Genomic DNA, 27,659 nt, shown 5'->3' on the forward strand with positions numbered 1-27,659 from the left:
AAAAAAAAAAAAGCAAACAAAGAACATTTCATAGAAATTTGAAATCTCTTGAAATTATACAGCTCACACATGAAAGAAATTACTATGTTTCCTCCCCCTGTGGAGGGGCTTATGTAGGGTTTCCCCATATTTAATAGTTCTAAGACAACAAAGAACCATCCACTATGAAGGTGTGAGCTCTGAAATATTTTCTCTTCTTTTCTATTTATTTATTGAGAAATAAAGTTCTATTATTTTATAGCCTTATAAAATTTTGAAATTTAAAAAAAACTTTTCTAAAACATAAAAGTTATTCTGATCACCCATACCATACTACAGGCAAGATGGAGTCAGAGTTTTCTGTTTCCTCTGTAGATAAGATCACTAATGAGTTATCATACGAAAAGGCAATAAAATTATGCTGTCAAGAGAGTGCCAGTAATTTAGACTAATGCATCACATAAACTCTTTAGTAACAACCTATACACAGCAAATTAATCTCTAATAACCAAAGGCCCAACTGAGCAATGGAAGTCCAGGAAAACTTCATGGAAGGATTAGATTTCAATTGTCAGGAGATCAGACGCTGGCAGCAGGGTTACATCAGTCAGGCAGTCCAAGTAGGCAGTTATACAGGACCACCACCTGATTGGCCCAATCTCTGTCCTGATTGGTTAGAGCCTACCCCAGCAGTTGGTCAATGTTTTGCATATTTTCTGTGTCAGTTGGAACAAACAATATCCGCAAAAGCACCAGAAGGAAGAGTCTTGGCTCATACATCAAAAGGTGAGGGGACTGGCTTGAATCCAGCTGGGGCAGATGTGGGAAGTACAGCTCTTTAAACTCTAGTAAAACCAATTGTGAAGTAAGTTGAATGTTAAAGGAAAGGAATTTGTCCATTATCTTGCAAGCAGAGAAGACTAATGAACCCTACCAGTGACATAATATCAACATTTTTATTGTAATTTAGGAATGCTTACCAGAATAGTTAAACCAGAAGAAATGAGGAAGATGCCTTAAAGGGCTATCAAATATGAACTAGGAAAATAGAAATCGGGGCTGGTGCGCTATATTGGTTGCTTTTCACAGCTGTGTCAAAAGCAACCTAAGGAGGGGGAAAGGGCTTATTTAATCATGATGGCAGGTTGGTGGAAGCACAGGGTCATGTTGCTTCTGTAGTCAAAAAGCTAAGCAAGATAAGGACTGTGTTCATCTGCCTTTTCCTATTTCTCCTTTCTACTCAGTCTGGGACTCAAGCCCGTGGGCATGGTGATGCCATGTTCAGGATGGTTTTTCTTTTCTCAGTTAAATCTTTCTGAAAATACTCCCACAGACATGCCCAGAGCTGTGTCTCCTATGATTCTAAATCCTGTTGGTTGACAAGATTAACCATTATATGAGAGCCTCACCTCCTTAACTCAGGTCTGATAGTGTTAGCTTATAGTACTGAATGCTTCACATGCCCCTGTTAAATTGCTCTGAACCCCTCTTTTCTACCACTGCAATAGTAGATGGGTTATAGCCAAGCATCTTCATGCTGGGTACCTGAGGATGTCTGTACTCTATCTCTGACTATTCCAGTGCAGAGGCAGTAAACTTGACATACAGAACTGTTGATATCCAGAGTGACTATCAGCTACAGAGACTAGGGGACCTTAGGATAAATGCTTCCTTTGTCCCATGGTGCTTAGGCTTATTTCAGAGGGCTTCCCAAAGTTCCTATAGTATCTAGCATTTCTATCCTGTAGATTTGGAGTAGAATGCATTCTACCCCAGACTGACACTTCTAGACTGCAGTGGAATGTTTAAGCCATGGGACCTAATGGGGACTGTGAGACACTGGTGTCCTTCTCTTTCTCTCTGCTTTCTGGCTGTCCTGAGTCAGCAGCTTCCTCTGCTATGACATACTGCTTCACTACAGCCCCCAAACAGTGAGATCAATTGACCATGAGGTGAAACTCTCAGAAATATGAGCCAAAGTAACCTCTCTCCCCATATAAGCTAATCATCTCATGCATGTTGTTATAGTAATGGAAAGCTGACTGATTGAAATACAGTCTATTGACACTACAATGTTATTGTCCCTTTATAAGGTAATACTTTTGTGATCTTATCTTCAGAGGAAATAAAGGGCTCCAATTCCATCTTGCCTGTAATATGGTTGATCAAATTCTTTCCTTTCCTGTATGCTATGCTTTTAATTCCACCTGCCCAGCTTGAGGGCAGACCCGGATTAACTTACTACCTGAAGGGACAGTTTACCATTTTTTTAGCTATCATCCTGGCCACAATGAGTAGGCAAAGCAAGGCAAAACCAATCTGGAGATCTGGGGCCAAACTCTTAAGGAATCAAAGGAGACAGAATATAGCCTCTAGAAATGGCTAGACTTCTCTTATGGCTAATAAGTGCCAGCCTAAGGTGAAACAGAAAGGAGGGTACCTTTCTCTCTCTCTCTCTCTCTCTCTCTCTCTCTCTCTCTCTCTCTCTCTCTCTCTCTCTTTAAGCCAGTTTGGGGCAGATTCCTCCTGTCTATAGAAAGCTTCTCAACTGTTAGATGCAAATAGACTTTATAAGTTACAGGCCTATAGATCATTCCTGTTTTCTAATTTTGCTATTACTCATTGGTAGCCAAGAATAGTGATGGGCCATGGAACAGGCTGAGATAATATTCTAAATACTTGTTTTGATTTACTATCTTCTTTTAGGGCAAAAAAAAAAAAAAAAAAACCTAGATCCTTCATTCATAGCATGTTCAGAAACCAATCCCATCTAGAATATGTATGTGAAGAAAAAAATGATTGAAAATAGAAAAACACTTATATATAAAATTTACAAGCCATCTAAGAAAAGACTGTTAGTTAGATACATAAAAAAACATAAAAACTTGTTATATTGTAAAAATTCCCAGTATAAGTAAAGACATAAATAACAAACTAAAACAGTGGAAGCTTATATGACGAATTAGAGGTTAGTGCTCCCTATGTACAGAGTTCTTATAAATCAATAAGAAAAGAACAAAGCTGCTATATTATTGAGATTTGTTTATTATAGATAAGGTCCCAGGCTGTCACTGAGTGGTAGAATGCTTGCCCAGCATGTATGAGGCCAGGGTTCCCATTACCAGCATCATACAAGAAAATGTCGGGTGGTATCGGGTAACATGTATGATTACAAAACTTAAGCAACATATGACAAGATGCTAGATTTAAGATTAAAGTCAGGGCCATTACATTTAAAATAGTTACCTATAATGATGACTAATGTATATTAAGCACCAGGAACCCGAAGATTATGTCAGAGATGTATAATAATGATTAGCATAGAGTTTAAAAAGTCAACAGCAAGATAACAATAAGGTATGTTGAGGCCATTTTCAAACCTCAGGTAGACCCTTGAGCTTTATGATAAAAACAGGTATGTTGCTGGAGATTATCAATGAATAGAATAATCCCATTTGCATTAAAATGTATTCTAACATGGAGGAGGATCACTCAGAGATCATTTTACAAAGCTGCCAAAATAGTTTAATTTTATTATAGAGAATTCAATGAGTATGCGTCAGGGAGAAGTCCAAGCTAGGAAGTCTGTACTGGGTGTTATCAAATTTGGGAGAAGAGAAAGAAGTATAGAAGTATAGAGGTGGGAAAGGGGAAATTCCCACTTTCCGGAAAGCTCGGGAAAGTGTCTGTCACCAGGCATGGAGAAGCTTCACTGGGACTTCCTGGTACTTAGATATATGGTTTCTTGGCTCAGTCTACAAATACAAGTTCCTGTCAAGGTTGCTCAGAACTGGCTCCATGAAAGGTCTGAGCAGTGGTCCCTAGGGCTTCAGCAGGCTTTATCTGTGAGGTCCCGTGACCTCTTCGGCTCCTCCATTGCTAACCCAGGAATTTCATGTCTGTTCCTGCCCTCTGAGTTCTGTGGATTTGCCTTTGGACTGAGTTGATAACATGTCAGCAATCTTGTGAGTAGATAAAAATCTAATTGGGATTGACCTTATAAGCTCTCCTTTTGGTAAAGTTGCATCTCCTTCCCCACAAACTGGAGTTTGATAATAAGCCCCTGTAAGACTCCGTTGAGCCTTAGCTTACCGGGGGCCCCCTGAGTGAACCACATGGAGTCAGAATTGATGCAAAAAGCAAGAGGAATTAATTGTTCCAGGGCACCGGGTTTGTCCCAGACCTGAAGGAGAGGCGGCAACCCCACACAGCTCGTTCAGTGAGCTTTTATAGTTTTCAGAGCAGCAGCCATTGGGCACAATGTGATTGGCAGAACAGTATGACTTTTTAAACTGACTGGTCTTCAAGGAATGAGGTGGCAAGGACTTCCCTTGCCTGAAGGTGGGCAAAGGTTTGTCCTACAGAATGTGTTCCCACCTGTAGGTGGGTTCCCACCCCATGGTCTGAGGAATGTTAATTAGCCTCTCTCTTCCAGAGGGGCAAGTGCTCCATGACCTTCCCAAAGTTCCTGAGCTGACTTTTCACCCCCTCGGCAGGATGACAGTGAAACACTAAAAGGCCATGGGCTGTCTATCCACTTCTTTTTATTTATTTATTTAGTTAGTTTTTTTTCTAGACATGGTTTCTCTGTGTAGCCCTGGCTGTGTGCCACCACTGCCAGGCTGTCTATCCACTTCTTGTGGTGAACTTAAAATTTGATTTGTGAAAACATACTCTTGGCTGAGTCCTAACCCTGTACAAAGGGGCCAGAAAGTCTCAGCTTGCAAGTGTTCAAATGGAAAACAAACAAAACAGCCCTGGGACTTAAAATAGTCATGTGACTTTCTTAAACAGTAAGTGTGCTTTACTGTGGGTTTGAGAACCCAGCATGGACACCAGGGGCCTAAGACCTCAGGCAACATGACTTCCACTCTGTCACATTTAACTCTAATTGCCAGGTGCAGAAGTTCAGAGCTTTGGTGATTTGTGAAGAGTGAACTTTGAGGCTTTGGTTCTAAATGGGGAACTGAAAACGAAAATGTGTCAGGGAGTATCTTTACCCTGACACCTAGAGTTGCTGATATCAACAGTATCTCAGAATCATGCAATCAAATGATACAATGTTTATTGTGCAACATTTAGGACCTAGAGCAGGAAAAACAGAAGGGCTGCGGTAGAAATAGGCTGGGTAACCTGTCAAAAACCCATCCGTCTATGATGAATAATCCCCATTCATCTGTGGTGAATAAATGGTTTTCAACTTGATTGAATTGAGAAGCACCTGGGAGATTATAAAGCATACTTCAGGGTGTGTCTATGAGGACATTTCCCAGAGAGGATTAACATATGTCAGAGGGGTAACTGTCCTGATCCATAGGCTGGAGAACCTAGAGGGAATTAAAAAGAGTAGAGCAGAGAGACTGATCAGAGTGCAGGCCTTTGTGCTTCTTAACCACCCTAATGGGAGCTGTTCAGCCTCACCTTAACTTACCTACCTTAATGGACAGACCTCTGAACCTGTGGGCTCAATAAATCTTTCTTCCTTTGAAGTAATTTACGCCAGTCATTCTGGGATGGAAAGTTAACTCACTGTCCTTATCAAGTCAGCCTGCAGTCCTGCCAAATAGATCCTTGGTTTGGGAAACTATTGTATGGAGAAATTACTGAATCCTGGCAAAAAGATGTGTACTTTGCCAAATGCCCTCTGGCAACATTCAAAATGCAGTCAATTCTTGGATGCAGACCCTGAGAACATGGTGGCTGTGGTTGGTGGTCATAGGGATAATTTCAGGATTACAAAATGTAAGCAGCGTCTGTTCCTTAGCTTCTCACCACTGTGACCCAGCAGCAGCAACAAAGGGTGAAAGAATTTCTTTCAGTTCACAGTTTCCAATTCAGTCCATGGTCACTTGGTCCCACTTGTTTGGGAAAGGACATCATGGCAATGGGAACATGTGGCAGCAGAAAGCTATTGCCTTCATGGCCGGCCAGCAAGCAGAGCAAATACAGGAGGGGGTGGATATAACATACCTACTAAGGAACCAACCCCAGTTATCCCACTTCCTCTAGGTAGGCTACTAATGTTTCTATCACTATCTGGAAACCAAACTTTCAATAGACAGGTCTGTGGGAGCATTTTATATTAAACCCTTAGCACTCTGCTTGTCACCTGTTTAGAATTTCAGGATCCTTAGCATCACAGTTCTGCCAGGGAGGACAAGGTATGTGATCACTTAAGGTGCAAAGGCCCAGTCCTACCTAATCCAAGGATTATAGAGAATCCTTTGGCTTGGCAGAAATTTTAGTTAATTCTTGTTACAATGCTGTGCAATAAGGCACTGCTCTATTTCAATAAGCTCTGAAGCTCCTACATCTTATGAGTAGTGTGTTGAGGAATGGACTGCCTGTGTCAGGATAGGCACCTCTGCTTGTCTTAGGGAAGTATTTGGGGAGATTGGTGTCAGTCCCATTGACATCAATGTTGTATGTATGTCTCAGCATGTACCATGGACAGGGGCAAGCATCCTGGCTGATATTGCCCATTTGTCTTCCATAGTCTCTGAGATCACCATCAATATTCTACCGGGTTCTTCTGATGGCACTATAAATTCACAGCACATGGAGAAGGTACTATCTGTTTTTAGAAATTTCAGCAACAGAACTGGAGTGGTAGATTAGCGGTATAGAGATTGTGTTTCTTGGGTAATGGCCTGGGTTTGATCCCTAGGATTTCGTGAAAGGGGGAGAAGAGCAGGAGGGAGAAAAAAATGGGGAAAGAATAAAGGAAGGGAGAGAGGGAGGAAGGGAGGAAACATGGATTGTGGTGGCAGACTGGTTACTTAAAATTGCCAGTTTGGGGCTAGAGAGATGGCTCAGTGGTTAAAAGCACTTTCCAGAGTTTCTGAGTTCAATTCCCAGTACCTACCTGGTGGCTCATAACTATCTATAATGAGTTCTGATGCTGTCTTTAGGTGTGCAGCTGTACATGCAGATAGAGCACTCACATATATTAAGTAAATAAATAAATCTTTTGAAAAATTTGCCAATGTTAAAGGAAATTCAGCATTTAGATGGGCATTTCAAAACAACTCTAAAATAACTTGAAGCAAACCATAAATCTAAATGGAGAACTATAAAACTTTTAGATGAAATCATTAAGAAACCAATTGTATGACCTTGTTTTAAAAAGCAAAAGCATGATCCATACTTTGACAACTGGTAAATTGGACTTCATTAAGATTAAACTTTTTTTTCTCTACAAAGGATACCTACAAGCCTGAAAGAAAAGTTAGAAATCCTTGTAGGTTATTTGTCACATTAAGGGATTATACTCAGACTGCAATAGGAACTGTCAAGACTCTCAAGCAGAATGGTAAAACACCATGTAGTTAAAAAAATTATGAATTGCCAATTTCTAGAAATTTCTATTTCATATTTTCTGGGCTATTGTTGAATCCATGTAACTTTTTTTACTAAATAAATTTTATGTATACGAGGGCTTTACCTATGTTTTTATCTGTGTACCACATATATGCAAGTGCCTGCAGAGGCCAGAAGAGGGTGTTGGCTCCCCAGGAACAGGAGTTAAAGATGGTGGTGAGCTGCTATGTAGGTGCTGAGAATGGAAACTAGGTCCTTTGCAAAAAGCATTAAGTGTTCTTAACCACTGAGCTATCTGTCCAGTTCCTGGGTGCATTTAATTGAAACTGAAAGGCAAAACCCAGGATAAGAGAGAATGGCTGTGGTTGATTGTGTACACGGCAAATCCGTAGCACTGCACACCAGAAAGAGGTCATTTTAGTCTAATAAATTTTTTAAAAAAACTGCTCTTGTGTGTGTGTGTGTGTGTGTGTGTGTGTGTGTGTGTGTGTGCGCGCGCGCGCGCGCGCGCGCGTGTGTGTGTGTGTGTTTGGGTGGGTGAGGGATCCCATGTGCTTGCCACAACACTCATGTGGAGGTCCTAGGGCAGTCTTAGGGGCTAACCTTGAGTCAGACTCCTCTTGTTTCTGCAGCTGTGTGGGCTGCAAACTTCAGACGAGCTGGCCTCCCCATCAGTGGGGAACAGGGCTGAGTCAGCTTACCTTGTCACTGCAGGGGTGCTGGGTTAAAGACCAGTGCCCTTCCAACTGGCTTTTTTACATAAGAATACAAACTTGGGTCATCGGATTTTCACCTGCTGAGCAATCTCCCCTGCCTTTCACTATATTTAAGTTTTTAAAAAAGATGTTGTCAACATCTTGCTCTGTTTACAACAGAGCTTCTGCAAGATCTCACCTAGGAGCTCCACAGTCAACAAAATTCCCTTACTTAATTCCTTCCTTCCCTCCCTCCCTCCCTTCCCCTCTCCCTCCCTCCCTCCCTCCCTCCTTTTTTCCTTCCTTCCTCCTTTCTCTTGAAGACAGAACTTTTAGCCACCACACTGAGACAGAAAGACAGGAAGTTTGGAGCTGAGAGTTTCACTTGAATAATTGATTAACGCTGCAGAATGTGGTACTGCAACCAGGGTGTGGTGGTCAGGGTGTGGAATGGAGAGGTGGTTTCATCAGTTTCAGCTGTGTGTGCCTGCATGAACCTCAGCAGCACTGGAGCCACCTCCAAGGCTGGTCCAAACTCCCTGACCTCAGACAGCACTTTGCAAGCGATAATCAAGAACCAGCTCACAGGATTTGTCAGTTGACTGAACTGTGTGTCACCACTGGTGTTTCTGAAATGAAGATGACCACAATTTGCCAAAAATTCCATGCACGTGGGCATTGTGAAAACTTCCATTACTAAACATCAAAAAAGAGTGACTTGCGTTGCATATATGTGTAAAAATTAGTTGGGGGAATAACCTTAGATAATAGCACATCTCCAATTATAACCAGAAATAAATTGCAAGCAGCAAGTAATGTCTTTTCATCACATAGTCCCGAATCAAAGTGACAAGCAGCAAGAATGAAGGGCAGCAAGTTGTTCCTTACAGCTCTTAGTTTACTAGCACGAAATAGTGGAGTTTCTGATGGAAAATACAAGTCTGAAGAAAGATCAAAGCGGTCAGGATGGTGGAGCTAAGAAATCTGTCCTAGGAATTAGAAGTTTCTGGATTTCTTGTTCTATATACATATTGCAAAACGATCCTGTCTCTGTGGTAGTGTCATCCATGTTCACAGCCTGTTTAGACAATAAAACCTCACAGCAATGAACCAAATGGTAACCACAGATGATATCAAAACTCCTCTGGGGCTGGTGGATCCCTAGAGGGTCATGATAGCTGGGAAAATTATTAACCTGTCTTGTTTTCCATGAAGCGTAGGGTAGGACTACGTGTTGCCAAAGCTCTAGGATGCTCTAGGGCAGTGGTTCCTTGGGCAGGCAATCAGAGGTGCTTATTCAGAATGCTCAGGAAAGTTGAGGGAATGTTCTGTCACATGACTGAAAGTATGAGGAACAAGTTCACATGGGGTCAACTAGCACATTTATCCCCATAGATATGAATGGGACACCAAAAGTAACACAGTGAACACATTAGCAATGTAAATCCTGCTTTTCTTTTTACCGCTGGTTCCCTCAGGAGTGTTGGCCTTCTTGCTAACCAGGTCAAAGCTAGATTCAGATGTTTTCTAAAGCATCTTAATATCTTGGAATTTAATTCCCTGAGTGAATTGGGCTATCCTTCTCCATCCACTTCATTACTCTGGCATTTCAGAGTAGATTCCCATCTCATTGTGATCTCCACAGCTGCCATCCTGGAGAAAGTAGCCCCAGGAACAGGATTTCCTGCCTCCAACTCTGCAGTTTCTAGGTGCATCAATCCCTCTGATCCTCAGAATGCTCTACTGGGCCTTAGCATTGGCTGTGTGGAGTGTGGTTTTCCCTGGGTCCAGGGCAAAGATCCAGGAAAGCACCAATGCTGCAAGATGGGAGAAGATAAAAGTTTGTAGGCAATCATTCATTCTTATGTTGTCCCTTGCCCAGAACAGAAACTGTTTTCTATTTGGCAAAGCAAGCCCACAGTGGTGGTGTTAAGTCACCAATAATCCTCACCAGTGATAATATGGAAAATGAAGCGGGGACTGGCAAAGGGGCCAGTTGCTTCACAGGCATGTTTTAGCAAGGGCAGAGAGTGAGCTCATCCTTCCTCTGACTTGGAGCAGTTTCACGTGCCATGGGAAACCAGAAAGGGGATGCAGAATGGAAGGGAGATACTGAATGATGGGCAGGGTCTACCTGTTTCCTTATAAAAGGATAACACTGCCATTCTTTGCTTCAACTGAAAGTTAAAGTGACCATTCCTGACCTGTTTAAACATTTGCTTTTCTAGAAAAAAACTATGAAGTGAATGTGAGACAACCCCCAAAGGGGCCTTGAGATTCAGCTTGTGACTTGGACCTTAGGGCTAGGATTGGGAGATGGGGGCAGGGGCTGGGGTGGGGTGGAGGGTGCTCATGGGAGCATGCACAGGTCAGCAGGTGCCAGCCTCAAGAGGATTATAAATTGCTGGTCTCCTGGTCTCTACTTCACACAGCCAGATGTAAACAGGTGTCTAACCTCTTCCCTTGTTTTCTGTCAAGTCTTGCTGTTGTGTTTAGTGAAACTTACAAGCTGTGTTTCAGTGATGCATTGTGCTCCTGAAGGCCAGCAAAGACGCAACCCCTTAGAGGCAGGATGGAGCTTTGTATCCCTCTGCCCTTCATACATGTGCCCCTTGAGCAGATTAAAGGCTTCCTAGCCTAAGATACCTGTATCCCACAGTGAACTCAAGTTTAGAAACCTCTTTCCCAGAAAAAAATATTTAGGGCAAGTGCTGTGTTACAGTGATCTAATAAAGCAAGCACAATCTCTCTGCAAGGTGTTAGGATTCAGTATCAAACAATAGCTATAAGAACTAAGAGGTGTGGCAGTGAAGGATCCCCAGTCACCAGGCCACAACAGGAGTTGAGTGGAGATGACAAAGAAATGAGATCTCTGTCTTGGAGAATGGTACAGTAGACACACTGGGTTGGAGTGGCAGAATTTCTAGATGGTTTTGAGCCCTCACAGAGACCTGAAGTCATGACTTTATTTTATTTTATTTTATTTTGTTTTTTTGAGACAGGGTTTCTCTGTATAGCCCTGGCTGTTCTGGATCTCACTCTGTAGACCAGACTGGCCTCAAACTCAGAAATCCGCCTGCCTCTTCCTCCCAGGTGCTGGGATTAAAAGCATGCGCCACCACTACCAGGCTAAAGTCATTAATTTAAAGTGACGCTGGCCAGTAGCATTTTCTTGATCAGTCAACTACATGAATTTAAGGGTCAAGAGATGCTCTGGGTTTAGCCAGGATTAGGAATTCTTAGATGAGAATTTCAGCAAGCAAGAGATGTGGGTGCCTCAGGAAAAGGTTTGATCCTTGGCAAGTAGGAAGCAGGACTGGCTGTATAGGAGGGTGCAGTGATAATGGCCATGGGTCCTTTGGGTGTGGAAGTCTAGGCTAAAAGAGGACAGATGGAATCAATCAGGAGAACTAGAGAATATGAATGCAAAGGAATGACGCAGGAAAGTTAAGATGAACTATCTATTGGCTGTGGTGTGAGCCATCACCATGTGGATAGTAGAGTGACGTGGACAAGGGAAGATGCTAGTGGAAGTGAGGAGGTGAAGGTCCTGGGTGGGTCATGCTGATGACACCCAGAATATCGAAGGGCTAGGACGGCAGAGGACAGCAACTGAGCCATGTGTCAGGGATCCCCAAGGACTTAGTAGGACAAGGAATTCAAACAGGCCAGGGAGCAGCATGAGCTTCAAAGCAGCTTGCAATATCAAAGAAAATAAAGATGCTATTGAAATGGCGAGGAAATATGTCTCACATTTAGACTTTTGGAATGATACAGAATGTCGGAGCAAAACATTGTTTGGGAGCTATGAGAAGAATTGGTGTCCTCAGGGGAAACTTAAGCTTCAAGTCTACTCTCATAAGGTTAAAGAAGGATGACGTCCTACGACTTTGCTGACGCACTATGTTCGAGAGGGCATGAAGGACCAGTTTGGGGTCTGGGAAGAGTTGGATAAGAGGATGTCAATTGTTCATAGGAATGAGAGTCCACCAAGTAAAGATGGAACTACAGAAGGAACTACTAGAAGAACTAAGGAGGTACTAGTAGAAATTGGTCAATTCAAGTTGAGTCCAATTAAATTAGGAGACCTCTCTCTTTCTTTGGATGAAGCACAGAGAAGGCATTTTGTACTTGGCTACATGCAGTCCCCCCGATGTGTTTCTCACAGCAAGGGAGGGAGAGCTCAGTATTCCTTTGCTTCTATGTACCTTAACACCAACACAAAGTGAGTTCCACTAAAACTCCATGCAGAAATCATTCCTAAGAGTTGTGCTAGGGATGAAAGCTCCTTAGGACCTGCCAAGATCATAGCATTAATGAGAACTTAAGCTAGCATCATTCCCCTCCAGGTGCATGTAGGGAAAGCTTCCAAGGGCTCTCTTTCTTTCCTTGCTTTCTGTCCTGCAGGAGTTGGGGTCCAACGAGGGCAGGTACTATCCTGCAAGGCCAACCCCCCTCATCAGGAGACACAGTTTTCCATCTTGACCCCAGTTTTTCTGTGGCTAGTACTCAGAAACCCAGGCCCAGGCTCTCTCATTGCTCTGCTCTTGCATGGCTGTGCTTGAGCAGATACTGGGGTGGCATGTGGTTTGCTCTGTAGACCAACTTCTCCATGCAAGCCCCTCAAAACCCACCCTGTACTGACCCAGTAGTCACACAAGGCTATCTCAGTTTGAAGTAAAATTGCTCCTTTGGTGACAGTAGTTGCATTTCAAGAACTGAAGGGCCTTCTGTGGTCGGTAGGTACCACCTTGGGTCACCCTGGAGACAGACTCATCAAAGAGGAAGCTCCATTGTAGGGCTCTGGTTAGACAATTAACGAAGATGCTGCGCTGACTTGATTCTCAAGTGTTTTGTTTCATTGTTGTTTGTTCCTAGTTGCAGAATCTGTGAATTGACACCAGACCCGGAAGGCTACCAGAAACAGGGACTGAGCAGGCCTTGCGCTGAACTGCAGGCATGGCACAGTATAAGGGCACCATGCGGGAGGCTGGCCGAGCCATGCACCTGATCAAGAAGCGCGAGAAGCAGAAGGAGCAGATGGAGGTGCTGAAGCAGCGCATCGCAGAGGAGACCATCATGAAGTCAAAAGTGGACAAGAAGTTCTCGGCCCACTACGACGCCGTGGAGGCCGAGCTGAAGTCCAGCACGGTGGGCCTGGTGACCCTGAATGACATGAAGGCCAAACAGGAGGCCCTGCTGAGGGAGCGGGAGATGCAGCTGGCCAAGAGGGAGCAACTGGAGCAGCGCCGGCTACAGCTGGAGATCCTGCGCGAGAAGGAGCGAAGGCGTGAACGCAAGCGCAAGATCTCCAACCTGTCTTTCACGTTGGACGAGGAAGAAGACGGGGACCAAGAGGACAGCCGCAGGGCCGAGGGTGCGGAGGCCCACAGCGGTGGGGCCAAGAAGAACTTGGGCAAGAACCCCGATGTGGACACGAGCTTCCTGCCTGACCGCGAGCGCGAGGAGGAGGAGAATCGGCTGCGCGAGGAACTGCGGCAGGAGTGGGAGGCGAAGCGCGAGAAGGTGAAGGGCGAGGAAGTGGAGATCACCTTTAGCTACTGGGATGGCTCCGGCCACCGGCGCACGGTGCGCATGCGCAAGGGCAGCACGGTGCAGCAGTTCCTGAAGCGGGCTCTGCAAGGGCTGCGGAGGGACTTCCGGGAGCTGCGTGCCGCGGGAGTGGAGCAGCTCATGTACGTCAAGGAGGATCTCATCCTGCCCCACTACCACACCTTCTATGACTTCATCGTGGCCAAAGCCCGGGGCAAGAGTGGGCCGCTCTTCAGCTTCGACGTGCACGACGATGTGAGGCTGCTGAGCGATGCCACGATGGAGAAAGACGAGTCACACGCGGGCAAGGTGGTGCTGCGCAGCTGGTACGAGAAGAACAAGCACATCTTCCCCGCCAGCCGCTGGGAGCCCTACGACCCCGAGAAGAAGTGGGACAAGTATACCATCCGGTGATGCTAAGTCCCAGTTTGGTGACCTTACTCTCTTACTACCGAAAATCAATAAATACAGAGAGTCCCCGTGAATGGAGGTGTCGGTTCTGTTCCTGGCATTGTTCTTTGGTGTTTTTAATGTTTCCCCTTGGGGTTCTTTTGTGCTCCCTGTGACGCTTTTGACTGAGTGGCTTGTGCACATTGACCCTGTGGGCCGGCAGACTGGGTTTGATTTTCTTACTCCATGTCTTACTTGTGTTGTGAGCAAATCATTGTAGTCAGTGACTCAGTTTCCCCACCCGAACAAGGAAGTAACACCCCATAAAGCCAACGTGAGGAGTGAGTTAGTATTTGTAAACACTTGGAACTCACTCTGTAAATGCCTGCTGTTGTTTTTTGGACCTGGTTGCTTTACTAAAGAATGCCTGCACGATCCATCTCTGAAATGGCAAAACCAGGGTAGACCTGCATAACATTGGTTTCAGGGTCAGTGGGTGCCTGAAAGCTGGTATACAGCCTCTAAGATCAGAAGCACTGATTTCTCTTATCCTCACCCAAAGCTCACATCCACAGAGCAAGATTACAAGTCCCACCCTTTAAGTTTTTACATATTATTCATTGTTGGGTGTTGTGTTCATTTGCACTTAAAAACGTCTAAAAATACAATGCATCTCTTTGACAGATTTTTTTAAAAGTTACCCCCTTTAATGTTAAAGACCAAGTCTAGGACTTTGGATCTTTTACCCTGTTTCTGGTGCTGAGTACTTGTGCCAGCCCAAGAACATGTATTCTCACACCCTTGCTGATATTGGGTGCTGGTTGTCTTTAGGATCACATATACAAATTTCTCAGTAGCCTGCTTGTATCCAGAGCCTTTCCTTGGGGCAGGATAGAGGCATTTGTCTGTTTTGAAGCATCCTGATGGGCACCCAGACTGGAAGTAAATGGTTGAAGGTAGCCTTCTCTCAACCTCCGGCCCCTTCACCCCAACTCCTCCCCTCCCTTGCCCCTACTCCGGAGTTCCTGCAGAGGCAAGCAAGCCTGAAAACTTAGGACCCCACCACAGTGCTCCTGGATTCACTTCAACAAATCAGAATCTCAGGCCTCACTCCAGACCTGCTGAGTCAGAATGTGAGTCCCAGCAGGATCCCTGTGTGACTCTATCTAGCTGGTTAGATGTCTGCCCTCTAGTCAGCACTTCTGGCCTCTCAGCTCAAGCTCTAGATTCCTCAGCTGCTAATGCTCCCCAGGCCCATGCCCTGGTCCCCAGTCCAGCTGTCACTTAAAAACGATTGGCTGAACACATTCTAACTCCTGTGCCCATTTCCTTATTTGAATTATGTGTTGGCAAGTTATATATATTTATGGGGTTCAAGCTTGTGTTGTAACCTTTAATGTCGAGTAGGGTGATAAAACTGAGCTAGTTGACCTAGGCATCACCTGTCCTACACTCTTTTCCCTGAATATAACTTACATTCCACATGTGAGAACCTGTGCAATGTATCTTCTCATGTGTGCTTATTGTACAATATTCTCCACTTCTCATGCTGCTGAAAATAGTTTCTTTCTCTTTCAGAACTGTTTTCCTTTGAGTGTAGACTGCATTTTCTTTATCTTTTATCTCTCGTTGGGTGGGCATCTTAATTGTTCTGTAATTTGGCAATTGAGAATAGTGTTGAGATAAACATCAGAGTATAGACTTCTCTTCCACATATGAATATCGTTCCTGTGTATGTGTGTGTGTGTGTATAATTAAAAATGTGATAACTGGATATATATATATATAGTATATATATGTATATGTAATATATACATATACACATATGTATATGTATATATAATGTACATAATTCTACCTTTAGGTTTTTGAGGACTTTTTTTTTCATAATGGTGGACTAATTTGCATTTCTAATATAGTAAACAGGCCCTTTTCTCTGTATCTTCAACAGCACATTTTGCCTTTTGTTGATAATGATATCCTAACAGGTGTGACATGCTCCCTCATTTGATTTTAATGTGTATCTTCCTGACTACTTGTGATGTTTCAAATTCTCCCATTCATTATCTGTTAACCATTACATAACTGTTGCTTGAGATATCTCTTTTCAGGCACTTGTCCATACCTTATTGGACTTTCTGTTTTGTTTTGTTGTTACCAAGATAACTGAAATCCTTATTCACTCTAAATATTGATACTTTATCAGATGTTTCTTTTGCAAATATTTTCTCTTAGTCACAACCTTAGGTTGACTGGTCACCCTGTGAATTATTCCCCTTAGTATAGAAGCTTTAAAAAATCTTTATATAATACCATTTTCTCTCTTTGCCTTTATTATCTGCAGTTTTAGGACCACATCTAAAAAATTCTCTGCCCAGACAATGTCAGTTTTTTTTCTTGCATATTTTCTTCTTAGAATGTAGGCTTTGGGTGTTTCAGTTTCATCTTTAATCCATTTTGAGTTAATCTTTGTTGATATTATGAGAAAAGAGGTCCATTTTATCCTTTTGCAGACCCAGCAGGTGCCAGAGATTAGATATGATGGACACACAGCTGGTGTCGGCTGTGTCACGTGTAAGTATTAACAAATGTGTTTTCTCGGGTTTGAATCTAAATCTGTTTCATTTCAATACCCATGATTGCATGTTCATGGTAACTCATGTTCATTCATCACATGCTCCTTTTGTAGAGAGACCATTTTGCCAGGCTCAGGAAAGCATCTGTTCTCTAACCCCTCCCACGTCAGGTCCCCAGAGGTGAGTGCTTTTCAGCTGAAACTAGAAATGTACAGCTACATCCCTTAGTAATACACGTATCCCAGTGCCTCTTGTGTTGCTGGGTTTGAGGTACCAATCCTACCTTAGCACACACACCACACTGCCCATCCCAGTCCTCCTAGAAGTAAAGAGCAATTTCAACTAGATCCAGAGTCAAGTGTTCACAATATGATCATTATAAATATCCCATTGTAGTACACTGAAAAGTATTTGGGGGGATTAATATGTTTCTGTTTTCTTTTTCTTTTTATTTATTATTATTATAAATGAGTACACTTTAGCTGTCTTCAGATGCACCAGAAGAGGGCATCAGATTTCATTATAGGTGGCTGTGAGTCACCATATGGTTGATGGGATTTGAACTCACGACCTTCGGAAGAGCGGTCGATGCCCTTACTCACTGAGCCCTCTCACCAGCCCCCATTTCTTGTTTTCTATTTTGGTTGACTCTTGTGTTGTACATTGAGTCAGTTGTGTTCTACTCCCCACCCCAACGTTAGGGCCTTCATACAATGCTGCCAGCCTAAAATAACAGACATCCCCAAGTGATAATGAGAGAGCGAAGGCAAAAGCCTGCAGTGGGCAGTGCCTTTCAAATCATGGACTGGGACTGTTGATGCACTCTGGGAGATACAGAAGAGCAAGGAGTTCTCAAGGCAAGACTGAGGAAGGTTATACAGGTGATCTCAAGATGAAGAGAGCCTCAGTTACAAGAGAAGCTGCAGCCATTTGTTAGCGGAGCCTGTGTCAGGCGAGTGTTCTTTCCTCATACATCAAACCCAAAGCTTCCCCTCTTGAGACCAAATCAGCAAGCATGCTGGCAGTCTCAGCTACTTGAAAACTGGTCAGAGGCCTTCCCGTCCACTCCCACCCAGTATGGGTATTCTCCATGACGAAAGCTGGCATTCTGGAACTTTCCTTCTGCTCGAGCCTGAGGCTTCCCACTTCTTTTTTTCTTCTGTCTTTTTGATTTGCATCCTCTGTTCAATGACTGAGGATGTTTAAGGGGTATCAACATTGTGTTAGGCATGACAGTACACTCCTATAATCTCAGGTAGTCCAGAGGCCGATGCAGAAGGATGGCAAGCTCAAGGTCAGCCAGAGTAACTTGGGAAGAATTTGTGTCCTAAAAAGTAAAATATAAGTAAATATTTAAAAGATACTGGAAACATAGTTCAGAGGTAGTTAGTTAGTTTGATCCCTAGCTAAAACAACTTGTTTCTAGAGCTTAAATTGCTAAACTGGTCTTCACAGTAGCCTCTTGGAGGGAAGTGTGGCAGACTGTACAACCATCCTCCCTCAAGATGTGAAAGGCAAGGCCCACAGTCTTACCACTTCCACCTCAACTCCATAAAACTCACTCTGCAGGAGCTCAAGGATAGCCGTCCTGGAAAAGCGCCAGGCTCACCCGAGGGGAAGGCCAGACTGGCAACCCCTTTTCGTTGCCTCCTCCTCTTCAGATCATTCAGAGTGCTCTGCCTAAGCTCTGCTTACCTGTACAGAGCCACTGCATGGGCCTCTCCTCAAAGGCAGACACCTGCCCTGCTGAAGCCTCTTCCCATGAAGTCTTAACCCACAAATGTATTCTCCTCTGTTTCCTACCACAGTCGTAGGTGTCATAATCTGGTGGGCATCTTCTCCCATTCTGTGTTCCTGCCTCAACCCTGAAGCCAAGACTTCAAGGACTCCTGCCTACCTCTCACCTCAGAAGCCACCTGGACCTCATGAGCCATTTAACTTGACTGGGTGAAGTCAACCTCTCTCCAGGGTGCCTTAACATAAGAACGTCTTGCATCCAGCTCATGCATCTGCACCTTTCCAAGTGGAATTCAAGACTGGGAGAGACAGAACCAACAGTCCCTCTTAGACTGAATCTAGCAGAAAAGTGGTGACCTCTTCACGGAGGTACTAACGTTCCATAAGAATCCCCACAGACACATGCCATCCCTCCCACCCTGCTCCTATCACCAAGCTTACTACTCTGTGAAGCCACATTCCTCACTGCATCCCCACAAAGGTGAACTCTGTGTTTTGACTGAGAAGATTACATTCACATCCCAGCTTGTGGATTATCAACCAGCTCCATTCATTCACTCTTAGAAGTTTACACACTGCTAGTCACAGCAGGAACCAACATTCAGTAGACTGCAATTGTTTTTGTTAATTCCAGTCTTATGCAGATCCTTTGTAACGGACTCTCTGTGATCCCCATGCTACAGATGAGGGCCTGAAAGGCTTTAGTGATATTTTTTTTTTTTGAAAGTTGTCCAGTTAGTATGGACAGAATTGAGGTCCTTTACTGCCTTGGTCTTTGTGCAGAACCCTGGCTTTGGTGGTGGCACATCCATTTTTGTAATCTTGAATTACTCTCTAAAGCAGATGTGCTGTGCATTTATTTATCTTCTCAGTTTCCTTTTAGGGAATCACCACTGTTGGAAATGGGTCTGCCCCTTTAAGACACTGAACATTCTACACTGCCAGATCCCATAGCCTAAAGAAATGAGGGCAGGCACGCACACCCCTCCTACAGTGCTCTCTCTCCCTCCCTTCTCCTCCTCCTCTTCCTCCCCCTCCTTTTACCTTCCTTCCTTCCTTCCTACCTCTCTCTCTCTCTCTCTCTCTCTCTCTCTCTCTCTCTCTCTCTCTCCCTCTCTCCCCCTCTCTCTCTCTCACTGGTGGCTCTTTCTGCAAGCTCTTCTCTTTCTATGTATGATGTTCTCCCTTCCCCTTCCCCTCTCTCAGACAGACAGACATGTGAGTGCAGTGCACCCGCGCGTGCATGCACACACACACACACACACACACACACACACACACACACAGAGAGAGAGAGAGAGAGAGAGAGAGAGAGAGAGAGAGAGAGAGAGAGAGAGAGAGACTACCCTTTTGTAAAGCCGTCCACCTCGAGGCCCCATCACGGCTCCCATTCTTGAAAGGTGATATGGTGATATTGGGTCAGTTCTTATCCAACCAACCAATCTACTGCCTCTTTATCTAACAACCACATAACCCCTGATGCAACTCTGTGTGGCAAAAGGATGATGTGCTACCCCTCAGGCTTAACAATGGACTTTGTTATCATCTTAGCTGCTATCTCTTTGGGCTTGGGGTGTGTGTGTGTGTGTGTGTGTGTGTTGCCAAGAGAGGGGGAAAAAGAAGGAGAGGAGAGCAAGATTGTCCCTTCCTATCGGGTTACTAATCCTCATGAAGGCATCTAACCCTAAATTACCTCTCACCTCCTAATGTAAATTCATTGGGATTGAAGGTTTTAATGTACACTGGCTGCTGGCTATGGGGATTTGGACTAGGGAGCTATGGAGTCTATAGGCTTGATTTTTTTTTAAGGATTGAATAGTAAATTCCCACCCTTCCCACTCCAGGGGAGTCAGCAACGTGTCCCACTGAGTTGGCTATGATGTTGGTGAGCAACAGTCAACAGTTGAAGCATTTCTGCCTTTTAGACAAGTGATGTTTAGCACAATTAGCAGCTACCAACACATCTGGATGAGATGACAGCTGAGCTGGCTGGTGCTCTTAGGTACTGGACAGGGGAGGGCACAGCTAGACTGTTTCCTGCTGGGTCTCTCCCAACCTTGTTGCCCATATCCTTTGGGAAGCATTGTGGCCCTCCGTGGGTGTGCCATAGACACTGTTGGAGAATTTTTGGATGCTAAATCGGAGGAGACCCTGCACAGACAGTGCCTGAAATCCCAAAAGATGACCAGTGGCATTGTCAAAGATATATAGAGGATGGGGACAAGAAGGACCTTAGCTATTTTGTAAAATATTTTTTCCGTTAAAATGTTGTTCTTCTGGGGTGGGGTGGGGGATCCAGGAAATCTTTAAAATGAAAGCAAAATCATTGTAGATACTGAGCTTTTGTGTGTTGAGGTATGACAAATGACTCTACAGAAATGGATCCCAGGCAGAAATGGCCAGCCTGTGAATATCCCTGTTGTCATTGGGATGAAGATCTGGGAACCCTGGAGCTCATATACAGTAGTAGTCTCATAATACAGAATAGGAATGAGGTCCCTGTAGAGGACTGGCTAGGTAGGGGTGGCAGGATGGTTAGCAAAGCAGCATTGAACCAGATAGCTCTGACACCAGGCTTCTCCCTCCCTTCATCTTGCCTCAGCTATCCTGAGGTGGTACGAAGAATGTAGGATATCCCAGAACTCTTGACTGGGTGAGGTCTCTTTATTGAAAACAAACAAACAAACAAACAACAAACAAAAGATCAACAAAGGTCTCTTGTTGGTGTGTCCAGGAGAGGCGGTTGATCGATCTAAAGATCACTATTCACAGAGTCCTTTCTCCCTTCCCTCCGAGATTTTCATTCCCTAGCTGAGGAAAGCTTTGTTTCCTCCATTTGACAATAGGAGGGCGCTGGGCAGTGGTGGCGCACACCTTTAATCCCGGCACTTGGGAGGCAGAGGCAGGTGGATTTCTGAGTTCGAGGTCAGCCTGGTCTACCGAGTGAGTTCCAGGATAGTCAGGGCTATACATAGAAACCCTGCCTCAAAAAAACAAAAACAAAAACAAACAAACAAAAAAATCAAAAAAAGACAATAGGAGGGTGCCTTTTGATGCTTCAGCTGCTTTGGGGACTGGGTATAGCAAGCCTTGTTCAACCAGGACAAAACAAACCTCTCACCCAGGGGCAGCGTGAGGACCACCCAAGTTTAAACGTCTCCCAGTAAGAGCATTGCAAGAAAACCTGCAAGAACATGAATGCTTATGGTTCCTCCCTGCCCCCAAATCCTAATTAACTGAGTTACTTCAGAAAACACTGACAGGCGTAATCAGACTAATTCAAATGGAATTTATGCTTTTCATAATTCCTGAGCAAGAGGACTGTAGTTCCCATTCCTAATAGCGGGGTGGCAACAGGGAAAGACATTTCCTGTATATGCTTATTTTTGCCAAGAAAATTTTATAGTGTATTGAAGTAAGAAAACAGCTTCTCTCATGTTTAATTCATACTGGAAATGTATCTCTGAAGGATCCATTACCTTCAGACCAAGTCGTACTTAATGAATAAGACTACATATATATGGATATACATATGTGCATACATGCATACATACATACGTGTGTGTGTGTGTGTCCATGTAGTATCCTGGACAAGTGAAGGCAGGTGGGCTTAGTCATCACTTAGCTCTGACTTCCAGTTAATATCCTCTTGCTTTCACGCCCTTATGCAACCAATAGGATTTTGATGAAAGAACTGTGTGACACATTAGTATAGGTCATAAGAGGTACAGGCTTTGCTCTCTTGTTTGCTCATGGTCAGAAAAGCCAGCTGCTATCCCCTAAGAACAATGAGAAAGCCTCATGGGAAGGGTCACTTGGCGAGGAACACTAAACTAGTCGCCTGCCAGCAGCCAACCTCCCACCGGTCAGACTTTCAGACGCTTCAGCCCAGCCCACAACCTGACCAGCTCACGAGAGGCCACAAGCCATAGGCAACTAATGCATCTGTATTTACGGAGATACATTTCACACCACTTAAAGCGCACAGCTCGACGGTCTTTATCTGTTCCCAGAGCTCTGCAAACGTTATTAGCACAATATAATTCCAGAACATTTTTATCACTCCCCAAACAATCTCAGTGCTGGCGGCCAGACACTTCACATCCCGCCTTCCTTCCCAGCTCTAGGAAGTGGTCATTTCCTCTTTCTATAGAGTTTCCTATTCTGGACATTTCAGATCAGTGGACTCATGTAATTTGTGGGTTTTTTCCTCATTTCTATCTTTTATAACCCCCTTTTCAAGGCTCATCCATGTCCTAGTATGCATCAACATTTAATTCCTTTTTATGGCCAAAGAATATTCATCACACAGACTTACTATATATATTTTTAATGCTTTTGCTCTTTAGTGGGTGCACCAGTGTAGGGTGGTGGTTTGAGTGAGAAATGACCCCCCCACACACAGGCTTAGGTACTTGAACATTTGGTCCCCAGTTGGTGGGAGTTTGAAGAGGTTGTAGAACCTTTGGGAGTTGGAGCCTTGATAAATAAAGGAAGTATATCGCTGGGAGATGGACTTTGAGAGTTCATAGTCTCACTTCCAGCCTGGTCTCTTCCAGCGTGGATTTGAAGATGTGAGCTCTAAGCTTCCTGTTATTACTACTGTGCCTCCTTGCTTTGATGGACTCTAATCCCTTTAGAGCCATGGCTGGTTAATTTTATGTCGGCTTGACTCAGGCTAGAGTCATCTGAGATAAATGAACTCTAATTGAGAAAAATGCCTCCGAAAGATTGGGCTGCAGGCAAGCCTGTAGAGCATTTTCTTAATTAGCCATTGATGGGGGAGGGTCCAGCTCATTGTGGTCGGGGCCATCCCTGGGCTGATGGTACTGGATTCTATAAGAAAGCAGGCTAAGTAAGCCATGGAGAACAAACCAGTAAACAACACCCCTACTTCCCATGTCCTCTGCAACAGCTCCTGCCTCCAGGTTCCTGCCCTGCTTGAGTTCCTGTCCTGACTTCTTCAGTTGGTGGGCAAAGATGTAGGTGTGCTGGCCGAATAAACCCTATGCTGGGCAATTTGATTTTGGTCGTGGTGTTTCACCACAGCAATATTAATCCTCACTAGAGCAGAATCTCAAGCCAGAATAAATTGCTTTTGTTCCTGCGGCTTTATTGCAACTGCAGAAAAGTAAGTAATGCAATGGACACTTGCGTTGTACCTGAGGTTTTCATCAAAAATGCAACTATGGAACATTTGTATAGAAGCTTTTGCGTGTGTCTGAGTCTACAGTTCTTTGGGGGTTATACCTGGAAATGGAATGGCTAGTGACACAGTAACAATGTGTGACTTTTTAGGATGTTTCCCTGGCAACTGCACTATTTCACATTTCTAGTAACAGTTATGAGACCTTCAAAGACTCCACCTCCTTCTCATTAGAACCTAGCTTTCTTACAAAGGCTGTTTAGTGGCTATGAAGAGGTGTTTCTTTATGTGTTTTTGGGTTGCATTTCCATAGTTATTAATATTGAGTACCCTTTTGGATTTATTTATAAATTGTTTATTATCCCTGAAGAAATAGCTATTTCTTTTGCCCGTTTTTAAGAAAACAAAAAACAAAAACAAAAAAAAAACTTTTATTATTATAAAACAGGGGGCTCTAATTAGGAAGGAAGCAGCCATAAAATACAGAGGAAAGAGAGAAGAGGCTAAAATAACAACAAGGATCCCTGAGAAAGTCATAAGGGAGCATACTATTGACTGTCTACCTAAAAATACCAATAATATACACAAGTCAGTGTACAAATAAATATACATATATAGTTTAAATGAAAATTTCCCATCTGGACTAACAATGCTCTCTCCAAGAGCCAAAGACCATCTAACAAAAACCCTAATTCCAGGCATGAAAAGTCCTCTGGAGTTGTTGTTGCTCAGGGTTGGCCAAGAGACTCCTAAGATGTTATATGCTTTTGCCATTGTCCTGGATTCACACCGAGGTAGAAAGTAAGCCCCTGTTTCTAGAAATAGCATGTATTTCAGACACAGGACTGAAGTCCTCTGAGCTGGGACTGACCTGAAAACCTCCTCTCTGAGGCACCCCATAAGCTTCCCAAGGAAGGAAGAATCAACAGTCCTATCCAACTATGACACCTATCAAGCACAACAACCGTCAGCAAGGCACAGTAGCCCTAAGGGCTCAGCAGTGGCATGCATGCTTGGTGATAGCCAATGGCTCTCTAATTGGACTTAAGACCTGCTCAACTCGAAGGTAACAATCATGCCTCGGGTACTGGAAACCTAGCCAACTCCCCAGGACTAATGAAGTCACGGATCTTAGAAAAGAACCAACAAATAGCATTTTACTAAACTGACACAATCCCTAACTACATCTAAATATTTGAGAAAGATTCCCCAGTGCCTGGAGACTACCTTCCCCTGACAGATGTGCTGGAATGGGCAGCTTGTTTATAATCTTCCTTTTGTGGGAGTCTGACTGGCCTGCCTCAGGATAACTTGGGATAGTCTCTTGGAAGCTTCAAAACCTCTGTTTTAGGAGTGACTCCAGCCTCAGGTTTTAAAAGAAACAATTTTGTAGTCTTTGGTTTCCATTGTTTTGGTGTGAAGTTAACTCAAAGGGACAGAGACAATTCACCCTACTGTGTCTGATGAGTCATTTTTCTTCTGCGGCTTTCAAATTTTTCCCATTGCCGACTTTCACTTCACTACACTGTATTGTTTGTGGCCCTGTTTTAATCATATTTAGAATTAGTTGAGATTCTCAGATATATAGATTAGGTCTCAGAAAGTTTGAAATTTTCAGCCGTTACTTTAAAAAAAAAGTTTAAGTAATTTAGAAATTACACTTTGTTCATTTTGTGTCCATATGCATGTGTGCACATGCGCCATGGGGGACAGTAGGAGTCAGAGAACAACTTGTGAGAGTTGAGTCTATCCTTCCTCCATGTTGGTTCTAGAGAGCAAACTCAGATTATCAGACTCAGCAGCAAGCCCTTTAACCTCTGAGCCACCTCATCAGCCCTTAAGTCATTTTTGAAGTTAGCTTATGAAGTAATGGGTTTCATTATGCTACATCACCCTTGACTTTGTCTTTATGCATCTACTGCTCTCCCCTCCCCCCATGGCCTCCTCTTGACTCCCTTCCTACCCTCCAAACAGAAGCCTCTTCTTTAGCTACCACTTTTGTGGGTTTGTTTTATTTTATCATTTTGTGTGTATGATTGTCATACAGCACTCGTCTATTTCGGTTGTGTCTGTATGACAGGCCTAAAAACCTGATCACGGACCTGAGGTAGTCAGTCACTGACATCTCCTACCTCAGATGTGTTCCAGATTGGTCTCTGCTAAAGTCTGTGGAGAGATCTGCGTGCTTTCTTTATTCAGGCCGAAAAGTGCCCTAAGAAATATTGCGTTATTAGCTAAAACTGAGATTAAACATTATTTCCTGGCCTCCACAGTGTTTCAATAATCCTAATTGATTTCCTAGCTGTAATTAGCTTGGAATCTTTACAAAGAAGCTGTCTTACCAGACAGGGTGTCTCAAAAGTTAGAGATAGTAGTTAGGCACTAATTAATCATCAGAGCAGTCCCACACAAGGCAGAATTGCTTTACTATCAGAGAGAAGTTGTAGGGTTTCCATCACTAATTATCTATGTTACAGTCAAGGATATTCTCAAGGACCTCCAGCTACTTACCTCAGACAGACCCTGAGAATTTAACTTGGGGCTACCAAAATAGCCCAAGAAGAAGGACACCACTGCTCCTCCGCCTTGCACCTGGCTATTTGATCTTACTGACTTTGATGTGACCACTACCTGCCTATGTGATTTCTATTATTTGCCCTGTTTTCTGTATATTATATAAGCCTGATTTTCACTTTGTACAAATTGCATTCAGATACTATACTCCCTTGTGGCGCCTCTGTTTGTCACTCGCCGAATTCTTTGCCCACCAGGCCAGAACTTTTATCACCCTGCGGAACAAGGGGTCCCCAAAGTAACCCAGTCCATGGCATGATATTTTACTTGCATATATGTCTGTGTACCCAAAGTGTGCAGCACCAGCACCCCTAGAAGCCAGAAGAGGACATCAGATCCCTGGGACTGAAATTACACCAAGTTCTGAGTCACCATGTGGATACTGGGGATCAACCCAGTCCTGTGGAAGAGCAGCCAGTGCTCTTAGCCACTAATCCATTATTTACTCAAACTACACCCCTTGACTCCCTTCCCCCTTTTTAAATTTGTTTGGTGAATTTCATTTTGCTTTGCTTTATTATGCCTTTTTAGACAGACTCTCACTAAGAAACCTTAACTGATCTGAAACTCACTATGTAGACTAGGTTAGCCTCAAACTCAAAGATCTACCTATTTCTGTCTCCCAAGTGTTGGAGCTAATGATATGTGCCACCATGGTGGCCAGGCATGACTTCGTTGAACATTTTATACAGACACATATGATTTTAACTTATTTATTTATTTGGGGAACAGGGTCACAAATGACTGAGTGGGCCTGTAGAGGTCAGAAGACAACTTGTGGGGATCAGTTCTCTTTCCTGGGGTCCCAGGAAAGGATCAAACTCGGTTTTGATCAGATTTTGCAGCACATGCCCTCACCTTCTGAGCCATCTCCCCCACCCCTAAACACTTTTTTTTCTGTCCCATTCTTTCTTCTTTTTCTGGTATACTCACTATACATATATTGGCATATTTAATGCTATCCATAATCCCATGATGCTCAGTTGAATAGTTTTCCACTTTGCATGATCTCTATTACTCTAGGTTCACCCCTGCTACTTCGGATCTTATACTTCTGTTTGGCTCTACTTTCTAGTCACTATTTACATTTCTGTTACATCAGACATTATCTCCCTCCTTCCTTTTGGTTCTTTAGAAGTGGTCTTCTGTGGTTCTTTGAACATGGCTGTGGTAGCTGCTTTGAAATCATTCTCTGTTACACCCAACATCTGCATGCTTTATAGGTCTTTGCTGCTGCTGAGTGCTTGCCTGAACAGGCTTGCTCTTTTCCGTTTCTCCATATGACTCATAGCTGCTGTTGAAAGCTGCACATTTCAGTCTGAAGGAGGCATCAGCTCTGAATCTTGATTTCCTGTCCTAGAGACCGTTGTTAGCTCATTGGCAAGTATTGTTCTTGTATTTCTGAAGTTCTTTCAGCCCCCAGGTTTTATCTTCAACCCTGATTTCTTATTATATCAGCTAGTTAGTTATTGTTCTCAGTCATGACCCAGGGTGATAAATTGCTCCTCACTCTTACACAATTAAAGCAGAGCCTAGCCCAGGGTGGTGTATGGCTACTGTTGAGCCTAGCGCAAAAGGTGTTCCTCAGCACTTTACAATGTTGCACTTTAAAAAGGATGGAGATGACTCTTCTGCAACTGTGCCACCTGCGTCCTCCAAAATGAGCAGGAACTAGGTATGTGTGGCAGA

At 43.8% G+C, this 27,659-nt stretch overlaps 1 protein-coding gene across 2 annotated transcripts; it reads left to right on the forward strand.

Moving 5' to 3' along the window:
- The first annotated feature begins 658 nt into the window (after positions 1 to 658).
- On the forward strand, positions 659 to 14,032 carry Fam50b (family with sequence similarity 50 member B). 2 transcript variants are annotated; one of them, XM_031359367.1, is made up of 3 exons: positions 672 to 765; positions 6,476 to 6,546; positions 12,873 to 14,032. In XM_031359367.1, the coding sequence occupies exon 3, from the start codon at positions 12,954 to 12,956 to the stop codon at positions 13,959 to 13,961; it is 1,008 nt and encodes a 335-aa protein (XP_031215227.1). In that variant the 5' UTR covers positions 672 to 765; positions 6,476 to 6,546; positions 12,873 to 12,953; the 3' UTR covers positions 13,962 to 14,032. The 2 variants fall into 2 exon arrangements, with proteins under 2 accessions (XP_031215226.1, XP_031215227.1); XM_031359366.1 differs by lacking the exon at positions 6,476 to 6,546 and having other exon boundaries at positions 659 to 765.
- The last annotated feature ends 13,627 nt before the right edge of the window (positions 14,033 to 27,659 follow it).

Source organism: Mastomys coucha, unplaced genomic scaffold, assembly GCF_008632895.1.
Source record: "Mastomys coucha isolate ucsf_1 unplaced genomic scaffold, UCSF_Mcou_1 pScaffold7, whole genome shotgun sequence".
NCBI lineage: Eukaryota > Metazoa > Chordata > Mammalia > Rodentia > Muridae > Mastomys > Mastomys coucha.